The following is a 13,236-nucleotide window of genomic DNA, read 5'->3' as shown; positions in this document are numbered from 1 at the left end:
AGAAATTGGATTTGTTTTTCTCTTTGTTTTAGCACCATGCGAACTGGGTGTACATCTCTGGTGTCATTCGTGCGTGTTTGTGTGTCTGTGTGGTGTCGTACTAAGGGGTGGGAGCTCTCTCTGGGATTTTGGAAGAGAGCCTGAGTTTGTTTATGGCGCTTCTACCTGCTGCTTGATAGACTGTCACCCGAGGGTGTAGAAAGCCCAGTGGACTCAGTCTGCCCGGGCAACTGATTTAAAGACTGAGGCTCAGCATCCCGGCCCCTCTGGGATGTTGCCACCAGCTATTCACTGTAGAAATGCCAATATCTTTTCATGTTCTTTTTTTCTTCTTTTTATTGATGTTAATGTGTATTTCTTTGAGATTTAAATCCTGTGTGAAGATAGTTAAAGATTTTAGTAATTAATTAAAATGCTTTTCTTTCATAACTGCAGTTTTGTCACTGTAAATTAAAATGTCTTAATTTAACTCAAATCCTACTAACCTTTTTGAGAAAAGGTTATTTTCCTAATCATAGTTGTACAACATGCATTTCATGTTCAAGTGCAGAGGTTCATAATTGACGGCTGTATGTATCAAACATTGATCACAAGCTATATACACATACATCAGATACTGCTTATACTTTTTTTATTATCCTTAAGTCACATTGTACACGGAAGACAGTACATACAAAGCATTGGGTTAATTTTACTAGAACTACAAATGCTAGTATAAATGCTGTAACGCTACACCATGTATAGTTACTGATTTAGAGGTTGTTCAACTTGTTTGTCAAATCAACAAAATATAAATTTAAATCATTTTAGTGGAATAAGCAACGTTGGAAGTGTTTCATAAAAACATTGATCTTTGCAAAAACATCCATATTCTGTAGAAGCAGCAGAGCTTATACAGCTGGGATCAAGAAAGTGTTGCACCAAAACATTTTCCTGGAATAACAATGAAAATCTTTGATATTCAAATTTAGGATATCAAAGCATCTAAAGTTAGATTTGAGCTTTTATCAGACATTAAGAGATTTAAATTAGCTTCCAAGATGGCTGCACGAACAGCTGGTGTAGTCAGTAGGAGCTATTTATATGTTCACATAATTCTTTGGGGAAACTTCATGGTATGATGTGTTTGCAAAAAAATAAAATTACATAATTTAAGTATTTTTTTGCATTGTACGATAGTTCATGAACTCGTTCATATTTTGGGCGAACGTGAACTGAACGTACTGTATTAATGCCCGATGAACGTCACTGTGAACTCGTTGATTCTGGTGTCTGAACGGCACGTTCTTTCAGGTTAACGTTGTTCAATGGGATGCCAGATTTCTATAGAAAACACACTGTAAACGCGCCTTAATAAGTAGCGGAAAAAACACCCAATCTGGCAACACCAGCCTCCAGTGTCGCACCGCGCATGCGTCATCAAAAAAAAAGAAATGCATGGAGGCGACAGCTGCGTGTAGCAAAGAGGCGGCGTATAATAATTTAAATGAGTTTTATGAAGTTACTGACAAGGTCGGTGAGGATGGGAGGAATCTGACCTTTCTTTGCAAGCATTAGCACCTTAATGATAACTGTCGTGTTTTTATTCCTTATTTAAAAACGTTTTATTAAAAAAGCGCACTCAGTGTTCCGCTCCCTGTCCGGCTGCTTGCACGCATTGACTGGGTGGGCGGGGCTACCAGCTCTCACATGCAACAGGCAGCCGTCACTCACTAAATCATCTCAGGGAGACATGTCCTCATGTGCAGGAACTGCTGCAGACCATCCTCTGCTTGTTGATGAAAAATATGCCAGAAGTGACTGAATACTTCGGGTACGATGTATATATTATATTACGCATTTTTTTGGTCTCAAATGCTGTCCCCTCAATGCTAATGTAAACCCTGGTTGGATAAGGATTCAAAATGAGATATGAAGATTAAATCTGATGCATAGCTTCAGTGTAAAACTGATCAAATAATTGCTGTCTGTGGTTCTGGGCTGTGGCAATAATTTTGAAAAATAATAGCTTGCAGCAACATATGGAAAAAAAGAACTGAACTAGTTGGAACTGTGAACTTAGTTCAAATATTTTGAAGTTTGAACTATGAACTGAACTAGTTCATTTTAAAACTTGTGAACTGAACTTTGAACTAGTTCATGTAGAAAGTGAACTTTCCCAACACTGTATGTATCTATATCTACACTCCCTCTTAACTGTGGCAGACCTCATACAATTTAAGTATATTCTCTCCAAAATAAATAAATGAAATGCTCGAGTGCTGCCGGCTCCTGAGACATCCGGCGTTTTATCAAAATGTCACACTCTGCGGCATCGATGGAGGCTTTTTCCTCATTTAGGGCGAATGCTATTTTGCAGTAATTTCCGAAGTGGTCGACCTGTGCCTTTGGGCCGTAACGGCATGCGAGGTGCCGCGGGTTTGAATTAAAAGAGACTTTTGTTATTGTGCAATTAAATCTTCTCAGCTGAGATCTTGTTTTTTTGGAGGGGGGGGGGATGAGTATCGGGGTCCATAACCTCAAACTTAGACCTCAACCGGTTCACAAGAACTTGCGGTATTTATTTTAATTAGAAATGCGGAGTGAATTTGGTCCAATAATTAAGAGTTCTTATGACTACCGTTGTAGAGTATTACCACCATTACACGTGTCACTGATGAGACATGTTGCCCGTGTTGCTGTGTTGATCTTCCGTGTGGAGTAGTGGTGTTGAGAGATGTTGAGTTAAGGTTTGGTTTTATAGTACCATGTATAACATGTGCTTCTGTTTTCCAGTCTGCGTAGTGTCAATATTAAATGTGGAGAACATACAATTCAGTTGATACCAAAAAGAAGGCCTTTTGAAAACTGATGTGTACCCATGGTCTGACCTTTGTGACCTACATCCTATGAGCACAAGCTTGTTGATCAAAATACTGGAACTCCGGTTTCAACACGATTGACTTCTATAATCGGTTTGTGATTGAGACGTTGCTTTCAGCTCCATCATCTCATTGGGGAGGACTCATCCGTCCCTTGTTTTTGTTGAACTGCACAATATACATTTAAAGTGGACTCTTCTACATTTCTCCCAGCTCATATTTATAAAAGCTTGTTGATATAAATCCCTCAAACTCAGCAACAGCAGGTTTTGTTTGTACCTTATTATAGAATTAATATTATTATTATGTTAACCTTAGAAGTGTCATTGAATTGTTAAAGTGACGATGACCTGCCACTAACAATGAAAAGCTCCATCAATGTTCAGGACTTCAGTCCTTGTGAATGACCAAGAGAAAAGATCAACCGTTTCCCTTTGATGGAACATCAGAAAAAATAAAATGGTGAATAAAATACACAGAAAACAAAATATAAATTTCCAAATATTTATTATTATAAACTAAACATTTTTTTTGTGAACCCAATAATGTTGGGTATTAATGTGGGTGAACCGGAGAACCCGGAGAAAACCCCAAAAGACCTAATTCTCTTCTGCCAACTGTAAACCAAACAATGCTTGGTGTGTTGGGGCGAACCGGAGAACCCGGAGAAAACCCAAAAGACCTAATTCTCTTCTGCCAACTGTAAACCAAACAATGCTTGGTGTGTGTGGGCGAACCGGAGAACCCGGAGAAAACCCAAAAGACCTAATTCTCTTCTGCCAACTGTAAACCAAACAATGCTTGGTGTGTTGGGGCGAACCGGAGAACCCGGAGAAAACCCAAAAGACCTAATCCTCTTCTGCCAACTGTAAACCAAACAATGCTTGGTGTGTTGGGGCGAACCGGAGAACCCGGAGAAAACCCAAAAGACCTAATCCTCTTCTGCCAACTGTAAACCAAACAATGCTTGGTGTGTTGGGGCGAACCGGAGAACCCGGAGAAAACCCACGTGGGAAGGCAAACCAACCCGAACACATCTGTGAACATGTCATCTAATACATCTATTTATGCATACCCATGATCACATATTTATGTATTTGATGACATCTCATTTGTTCTTGGACGGTTCAGGGTTGGTCGACCTTCTACACCCTAACCAGACACCGGATACCCGTGCACCCTGAAGTTGTAGAGGCACGTTTGGTCTTCATCCCCCCAGTTTGTCTTTATCTCGAGCTTGACGTGGCTGAAGACATCTTTGACTGGGACCTGGTCAGAGACGAGAGAGAAACACACGTGAATGAAGGGCGTGGCGCTTCGTGGCGGAGATGCAGACCTGGTTCAGGTTGCGACTCCACCTCAGTCTGTTATAGTGAACATATCTACTAGCAGCAGAGGTCATGCGTGCTGCTCTGCTTGACCTCTGACACACTCACAGGCAGCTCAAAGGTCTGGGAGCTCAGGCCGTTCTTGTTGTACGCGAAGCTCCCCAGGTGGATGCCTTCGTCGTTGTCGTGCACCAATCCCTGGAGGAGACGGAAAAAAATACTTTTTTTAGGGACGGAACAACGGCGCCGAGCAGGCGGGACGCGTCCAGGAAAGCTTCTGACTTACGTAGATGGAGAACTCCCTCGGCGCACTGTTGATTTCCCCGGTCAGTGACTGCCTTTTTGTGATGTGACCGATTGTGATGTGCGTGACCTCGACGTGATGCGACAAGGAGACGACGGCGTGTCCCTTGGCCCCCGCGAAGCACCAGCCCTCTCCGGGGTGCGACCTTGAGTGGTCCTGAGGAGAGACAAAGAGTCGAGGTTCAGGGCACGCAGGCCATCCGCTACGACCGGTGTCTCCGCGTTCGTTCATGATAAGACCTTCCTACCTGGATGATTCTTTGGTGGTCGGTGGAGGTGGTGACCCAGGAGAGCAGCTGGTCCATTATTTTGTCTTGTATCGAGGTCCGGAACGTGTCTGAGGACAGGCGGTGGAGGACTCTGGCTCCTGCAAGTAAGGGACACAAATACAAAGTTACAAACCACAACGCATCAAACCTGACGAGACGATGCCACTGATGATGATGATGATGATGATGATGATGATGAAGGCAAAGGCGAGGACTCACCCTGCGACTCCTGGGCGAAGTTGGCCATTGTGTCTGCGACGGGACTCAATCGGCCCATCAGCTGCGTGAGGGTGGTTATTTGCAGCCGGGCGTCTTGTAGCTGGTTGCTGAGGTGTAGGTGCTGTGTCACTCCTGAGGGGACACAAAGCAGGGACATTCAGAAAGGAGACGGACACAGCGACGCCAGTAAGAGCAATAAGTGAAGCAAAGACTCACCACCAGCAAACAGAAACAGGAGGAGGAAATACATGATCTTTGTTCTCCAGCCGTATTTGAGTCCCACAATCATCAGTTTGATTTTGAACCTTTTTTTCATCTTTTTGGTCTTGTTTTGTCCACCCCTAACTCCCTGGTTTGGGTTTTTTTGACCCCAGGGGTTGAGATACCTGAAGATCCTTCTGAAGATTGAGTCTTTCTGCACCGGGCGAGGTTGACCCCAGGGGTTGAGATACCTGAAGATCCTAAAAGATGTGCAGGACGTTAGCGGCGACTCATTCATTGGTGGAGAACACACAATACTAACGTACCTTTGCAGCAAGCCGGGAGCAGCTTGTGGAGCCTCCTGCAGATGTTCCTGGGTCACTGTGGGAGGTTGACCCCAGGGGTTGAGATACCTGAAGATCCTAAAAGATGTGCAGGACGTTAGCGGCGACTTGTTCATTGGTGGAGAACACACAATACTAACGTACCTTTGCAGCAAGCCAGGAGCAGCTTGTGGTGCCTCCTCGGTCTCTGGGTTTGTGTCCGGGTGGGTTGAGTCATCCTGCAGTGGTGACTCCTGCAGATGTTCCTGGGTCACCGTGGGAGGTTGACCCCAGGGGTTGAGATTCCTGAAGATTATAAAAGATGTGCAGGACGTTAGCGACGACTCGTTCATTGGTGGAAAACACACAATACTAACGTACCTTTGCAGCAAGCCGGGAGCAGCTTGTGGTGCCTCCTCGGTCTCTGGGTTTGTGTCCGGGTGGGTTGAGTCATCCTGCAGTGGTGACTCCTGCAGATGTTCCTGGGCCACAGTGGGAGGTTGACCCCAGGGGTTGAGATACCTGAAGATCCTAAAAGATGTGCTGGACGTTAGCGACGACTCGTTCATTGGTGGAGAACACACAATACTAACGTACCTTTGCAGCAAGCCGGGAGCAGCTTGTGGTGCCTCCTCGGTGCAAAGGGTTCTTCTGCGGATGGCGTCTCTTAGTATTTCCATTTCTGGTAAAAGATGTAAAACACAAAGGGGCGAATCATCAGCAACACGCATTGATAAGAATTTGCTTGGATGTTGTGTATTGTCACCATGAACAATAAAGTGAAGGAATTACTGAGAGCCAGAAAATACAATAAACAGCATATTTGTCCTCCTTATCAGTGAGCCAATACACACATAGACGGTCTATTAAACTATACAACAATAAAAACTGAAATTAGATTCAGGTTTTGACATTTTTGTCAAATCAAGGCTTGAAGCGTTTTAAATGTTTAGATGAATGGTTTAAAGTCTGCAGCTTTGCTGGTAACTCACTTGTTTCTTCTTTGTGTTGAAAGGAGAATTGTTGGAAATCGGGGAGCTCGGGTCAATGTGGCCGCTGTGATCTGTTGACTGAGCTGAAATGATCGATTCTTGTGGGCGTTTGGTTAATAGGCGCCGAGGATTCCACCAAAGAATCTGAGATGAGTCCCATGGAATTCTACCATTATTCTACAGAACATTCCACGATTCCACATGCAAATCAGGTTTAGAACACAGGAATGTGGCTCCTGCCACTGACTTGACTGACTGTATGAACAACTTAATTAACAATTTACAAATGTTTCACTTGCCCAGTAATTACAAGTTAATTTCTGAAAATGAACTGATTTGTAAAAACGTTTTTACAAGAAAAGGTATAATTCACCAAAAATGCAGACTGAAGTTTGCAATATTACTCTAAATTACTTTTTTTTTTAAATTACTTAAAATGACCAAAAATCCACACAAAGTACAGATTTTAAACAGGATCCTTTTACGTAATCACATAAAATCAGAAAATAAATCTGAGAAGTACTAAAGTGTATTTCATTTTTCATTTCACAGAGCCTTTTAGACTGCAGTAAAGTGTCCAATCACCTCCACGTTTAACCTTTAAAAGATCTGAGAATCAACTCCATCCTTAGTCATTGACACGTACTGTATATATTCTGCATTATCAATACACTCTTATCAGACTCACGCTCTCAATGACTGCTTTTGACATCCTTTATTATAGTTTTAATGTATTATAATTAGAGTATAAAAAAATATAGGATCTTGATCATGATACGGTTCAGGAAAGAGTCTCCTTATATTAGCATCTGAAGGAAATTATAGCTTTTTTTTACATATTCATGCGTACACACAGAACTTCATCAGAACGACTACTGATGAGAAAGTGGGTTTTCTTTTCATTGTGTATCTAATCAGATATTTGATGTAAACATAATCAAGCCTAACAAACTTATCCTGTTAATCCCCATAGTTTGTTTTGCTCTAAAAAGTCGCAAAAATGAACATCAATGCTGGCCTTTCACAATAAGATATCCTGCTTCCAACACCTCCAAATAGTGCAATAAATCTCACAGTTCCAGCGTGAAAATGTGACTTTTAGACTAATGTAGTTTATTCATGCTTCTCAAGGCTTTCTCTGGTGGTATTTATTCCCAGTGATGTGATCTTAACTACCAGTAACTGTGTCTATTGTTAACCCTATCCGTGTCTTTAGGTGACTCGTGAGTCTTTCCCCTGAGAAATCAGTGTAGTTCTTATCACAAAAAAATCTTATTCAATCTTTTTCCCCTTATGGCTGCTGTTGGAAAATCTTCCTGAAGATGTTCCTCTGGATCTCTTAGTGAATTTAGTCTGAAGTAACTTAGTTGCTTAAGGTTTAACACACATCAATTTGTAAGAGACAAAGTATCTGAAACTAAAGAACAAGTATTATAAGGAATATACAGTAATTTACCCACACTAGGGGCAGCTCAGGATGTGACTTTCAAAAAATGCTCCTCCTGAGGGATGACATCATCAAACAGAATATACTTTATATAATGGCAGCGCCACAGTGCTCTTAAAATAAAAAATACACATTAAGGAAGAGAACATAACCACTGGGTCAATGGTTGTGACCCTGTCCTTTATAGTTTTACCCTCCTTCACCAATGGACACAATCTCCCCACTTGTTGTTGAATGGAGTCACTTGCATTGAAGAATGATCTCAGCCCTGTTTGGAGTGAAATGGAAACAGCACAGACAAGAACTTCTCGTCTTCTTAAAACAATTATCTCTAACGACAAATGCTTTTAACTTGAAACAATACTGCAGTTATCTAATTTAAGGATAATTATATGAAATGGTGATCTTCTCTTTCACCGTATGTCCAGAAGATCACATGTCGATGTGTCTAATGTTGCTTAATTTTACCTTGGTAATGATGGTCATTGTGACCCTATAGCTGCTCTAAATGCATTCAAACCCCTCCATTTCTGTTCTGCTTTAATCTCCTTGGCATTTGTTTGTATGCCTCCTGATAATGTTCTTCATAAGTGTATTCAAGTGTAACAGCAGTTCTTGGCCCTTCTCTACTCTGGAAATGGTGTGTGACATCAGCTCAGTGTTCATGGATTTCTTTGTTGTGTGTGTGTCTATACTTCCTCTTGATGTTCCTCTGCTGGAACATCTGTTGTTGTCAGCAGTTTGGTCCGATGACACGTAGCTGCCATCCTAGCAAATCAGTTCTACCACCTAGTGTGTGCATATTTAAACCATAACTGGAACTCAACATTTTACCCAATCAATTCCTTAATACTGAGTTAATTGTATCATCTGTGTGTCTCATCAGTCCTTGTGTCTGTGAATGAGAAGAGCAATGTTACTACACATCTGTACCAGAAAGAAAAGTCAGCTTGGTTCTTTCTGCGTCTTTGGATCTTCAGGGGGGGTGGTAGCGGAAGTCTTATCTTTTCCCGGTCTATTTGCCGCGCTTGACTGAAAACATGGACGGACGAGCCGGCAAAAAAACCGTCACTCCGCTGCATTAGAAAACGTCCCTTCAAAATAAAATCACAGGATGATTTTTTTTTTTTTTAATCACTGAATCACTGCTTTAGCCTCTGTAATGCAAAACACCACCAGGCCTCCTTCTGCCTCACAAAGGCGTAAAACCCCCTCAAAGCCGTTTCTACTGGGTGTCGTAGCCGATCTGGACTTCCTTGCATTGAAGTCGCCTATTCCGGATTGAAAAGCAAAACAGAGTTAACAATTGTCATGCACTGATATTTGAGAAAAAATGTGTAAGTTATTTGTATCATAGTAAAGGATCGCTTCCGTTCAAACCGTGTGCGATTCTCAAACCTACATGTGTGTCTAAGATGAAATACAACCTGTGGACAGCAACATTAAACAACAAAGGGGAAATGCTGTCCCCTCAATGCTAATGTAAACCCTGGTTGGATAAGGATTCAAAATTGGATATGAAGATGAAATCTGATGCATAGCTTCAGTGTTAAAACTGATCAAATAATTGCTGTCTGTGGTTCTGGGCTGTGGCAATAATTTAGAAAAATAATAGCTCGCAGAAACATTTGGAAAAAAAGAACTGAACTAGTTGGAACTGTGAACTTAGTTCAAATATTTTGAAGTTTGAACTATGAACTGAACTAGTTCATGTAGAAAGTGAACTTTCCCAACACTGATTGAAAGCATGTTTGATGAATCTTGCATCAGGTTTCTTTTTTTCTTCCTTGTGCATAAAGTAATGCAGTGAGACTGCACGCTGGGGGGTACCTTGGTTCTCTTTTGACTTCACTTTATTAGGATGATGGAGTACTGCTACATAGTTGTTTACAGATGATGATCAACGAGACACCATTTGAACAGTGCGTAGTCAACAGATATTCAGTGTGTTATGGTGGATTGTGCGGCTTGGATAACCATCAGATAAAGGGTTAGAGCTGCAGCATGTAGTATAGCATTATTTACTATGATAACAGGACTGCCAGGTTTCAATATAGCGAATATAATAAATCTATTCTCATTATTTTTCCATGCAGTGTAGCTTTACCTCTTTGAAATACGCTGGCAAACAAAGTGCTATAGAAGTGGGGTCAGTGTATATGCAATCCGGCTGCGTCTAGATGATATAGTCTATCTCTGAGTATAGACTGTCCATCTGGTCCTCTTCACTCGAGTCCTCTCCTTTAAGGCACATGGACCCTCGACTGTCAAAAAGCAAAGTGTAGTATTGGTGTGAACGTTGGTCAGGGACATGCCTGAGAAGAGTCTTTGCATTCAAATGTACTGCACTCACCCGAGGTGCTGGCAGTGCAGATCTCCTGCGCAGGGGCAATGTTTGCTGGGTCCCTCGTCCTGGATGTCCCAGGACAACAGCTCCAACAGGTGGTTGGAGGCCCCAAAGCAGCGCTCACGCTCGATGGGCTTGGCCGAGCAGACGGGGAATAACAGGGCTGAATGCACACACAAAACGGACAGACATATTTTAGATGCAGAGAAGCGATAAGAACTTCTGTGCCCTGAACTGTGCTTTGTACTGTACCTTTATGGAAAAGACAGCAGAGGTCCGTGCTGCAATCAGTCTGGTGTTGACAAGTGCTGCCAGCCGCTCCTTTTGTTGCATTTAGGCTGCACTGACCCCACACACACAGCTGTTCACCACAGCACTCATTATCCTTAGTGCAGGACTGAAAAAATGAAAAAATATGTCAGCATAGCCCTACCTTTTATCCAAAGGCTTTTAGCGACACCCGTGTTTTAAAAGTAGCAGAAATGTTCAGATCGAAGAGGCTAAAACTCTGAGCAATAACGACATTAACTATTCTCCAACTGTGACGTCTACGGATGTTTTCCTTTTATCATTAACTATGAATGAGAGCAGCAGGTCAACTGGTCTCTGATAGCAAAGAGACAGGTTCCTGCACAGCCTCCATCAGTTGTTAGTTACAGGATACGGGCAACAGTGTTACTCAATATATTTCCGTGCAGAGTATTCCAGTGCAGCCATTTTTCTCGAGGCACAGATGCTGTCCTCTGCGTATTTATTGTCCACGTAGACGGTTCCACTTGTTTGGCAGCCTGCCATTACCTTCATCCCTTTGCATTGCTTTTTACTTTGCCAAACAAAGACCCGTTTCCATCTAATGATGACACTACAAGATCGGCAGAAATAACGCAATAATGCGAGTCTATAAACGGAAGACTCTTATTACTAATGCCCGTTTTATTCTGGGCCTCTGTTGAGAGCGGTATGGATGGCACATTGACCTTGACACATGATGTTCTTTCATGAGAAGCTCATAGCACGGTGTTCACAAACAACACACTCAAGTTTCACTTGTGGACACACTGCAATGCGATCGAGGTGAAACCCCAGCTGGCCAGAAGGGACCATGTGTGAGTAAGTATTCCTTCGAATGCAACAGCACATCACAGAGAAAACGGACCAAAACGGTGCCGGCGGCCACGTAAAAAGGGGACTTGGGTTCACTCACCATGTCGATCGCTTTACAAGGGACACACTTGCGCGTGTTATTGTGGCAATAACCTCCCTCCACACAGTCCCCATCACCGAGGCATTTCTAAACACAAGACAATATATCTGGCTATCATTTAAAATACATTATTGATTTAAAAAAAGTGATTTTCTGATCTGTTATTGAAACAAAGGAACAATATTTTTTATTCCACAATAAAGTAAAAACAACACTTAATTCAACACATGTTGATGAGTATATTGGAGGGAAATTAAACCAAATAAGGTGTGTTCTTCTTTGCAGATAGAAAATGCACCACATGTTTTTGTTTCTACCTCTTGTAATTGTGACAAAGAAATATGCCAATATGTTGCTCTTCAACTTGGGCTTTTAAATACCTACTTTGAGAATAACACTGTCTCTACGTCTGTGTCGCAGAAGCTTAATCCTGAAAGGCTATTCCAGTCACACCTCATCCCTTATTTATCAACAACAGTACAGTCGACTTTTGACAGAGCAGTTGCTTTTTGCTTTTCTGACCAAAGAAAATTGGTGAATGAAAGCCTGAAGGCACCAACGCAAGGTTGAATTGATTTGTAGTCATTATGCAAAGACAGTAGCTTGGATGCTTCTCTCTTACACGATCTTAAGGCCTTCTCGTGTTAAGAGAAATCAGAACCGAGCAGCCATAACGAGTTCTGCTTCTACATTCTGTGGATTGTACTGAATATCATTATGGAAAAAATAATAAAATTATTATTATTATGATGGAGGAATAAACTTACAAGATCAACATTGTTCCCAAAGTCACCAGAGTGGACAGATGTGGTAGTGTTGTTGGTCTCCTGTGTGAAAGTGAAACATCTGTTAAGTTGAATTCACGAAGGAAAAAAAAAACACTTCTTCGATTTTGTTTACTGTTCACAAGCTCACCGGCTCTACTGAGGAAGGGTCATATTCACTATCAATAACTTTATCAGAAGCGCTGTCATTGTGATGACTCGGAGGAAGGTCATTGGGATGAGGGCTAAGACTGCCACTGGCGTTGTACCTCTAGAAGAATTGGAGAGATTGCTAGAGACATTTATCAGGTTAAGAGATGCATTAAGGTCACTCCCGTATTCCAGGTCCTTGTTCCACTGCTGCCTCTTAGCTTTTTATATCCCAAACAAGACACAACACTATTTTACTCTCTAAACGATGAACAATAAAACAAAAAATGCAATCTCGTGTGAGAATGCTACATCTGCCTACTTGGTGTAACGCATCCTCGAGCTTCTGCAGCGGATCCTCGGGCAGTTGCTCCACTTGTGCGATGCGGTCCAGCTCCGTTTGTCCCGGGACGGAATTATCCTCGAGGATGTGAGGGAAGCCTGAGTTGACTATCTCGGGGAGGATGCCATGGCAGACTGCCGTGAGAGCCCAAACTAGCGGGGTGAGACGCATCATGAGCCGCATCATGCCGCCGCCGCTGCTGCTGCACTCTGAGGGTGTGGTGCTGATGCTGAGAAACAACAGCGACGCCACAGCTGATGCGTCTCATCACCTCAGTCCTGTTCATCTCCATGACACCATGTGCTGATGGTTTAACGAATCACTTTACCCCGTTTTACGTTGTCACTGCAAGTCAGTCATCATTGCATTGCAGCTCCTGTTGAGGTGTATGCTAAGAAAAACGTGACTAACGCGCAATAATACACATGGGCAGTTTTCAGGGAGAAAAACTTTCAGGGCAAGAAATAGTCCCGCATGAAAATGTG

General features: G+C 42.3%; 2 protein-coding genes across 3 annotated transcripts; both read right to left on the bottom strand.

The window, feature by feature from the left end:
- Positions 1-3,417: 3,417 nt before the first annotated feature.
- Positions 3,418-6,831, bottom strand: LOC119229552 (uncharacterized). Of its 2 annotated transcripts, XM_037490037.2 has the most exons (11): positions 6,497-6,831; positions 6,102-6,186; positions 5,886-6,035; positions 5,670-5,810; positions 5,508-5,603; positions 5,197-5,441; positions 4,981-5,112; positions 4,741-4,859; positions 4,476-4,649; positions 4,298-4,387; positions 3,418-4,130 (listed from the first exon to the last, which is right to left on the bottom strand). In XM_037490037.2, exons 2-11 carry the CDS (start codon positions 6,182-6,184, stop codon positions 4,014-4,016), a joined length of 1,347 nt encoding a protein of 448 aa, XP_037345934.2. In that variant the 5' UTR covers positions 6,185-6,186; positions 6,497-6,831; the 3' UTR covers positions 3,418-4,013. The 2 variants fall into 2 exon arrangements, with proteins under 2 accessions (XP_037345934.2, XP_062418019.1); XM_062562035.1 differs by lacking the exon at positions 5,670-5,810.
- A 2,947-nt stretch (positions 6,832-9,778) lies between these two features.
- Positions 9,779-13,113, bottom strand: dkk3a (dickkopf WNT signaling pathway inhibitor 3a). The gene is made up of 7 exons (XM_037490066.2): positions 12,731-13,113; positions 12,410-12,529; positions 12,262-12,321; positions 11,495-11,581; positions 10,543-10,687; positions 10,297-10,453; positions 9,779-10,207 (listed from the first exon to the last, which is right to left on the bottom strand). Exons 1-7 carry the CDS (start codon positions 12,935-12,937, stop codon positions 10,120-10,122), a joined length of 864 nt encoding a protein of 287 aa, XP_037345963.2. The 5' UTR covers positions 12,938-13,113; the 3' UTR covers positions 9,779-10,119.
- Positions 13,114-13,236: the final 123 nt, after the last annotated feature.

This window comes from Pungitius pungitius, chromosome 4 (assembly GCF_949316345.1).
Source record: "Pungitius pungitius chromosome 4, fPunPun2.1, whole genome shotgun sequence".
NCBI classification, from domain to species: domain Eukaryota; kingdom Metazoa; phylum Chordata; class Actinopteri; order Perciformes; family Gasterosteidae; genus Pungitius; species Pungitius pungitius.
Note: the sequence above shows the minus strand (reverse complement) of the source record. Positions and strands in the feature narration are given on the sequence as shown.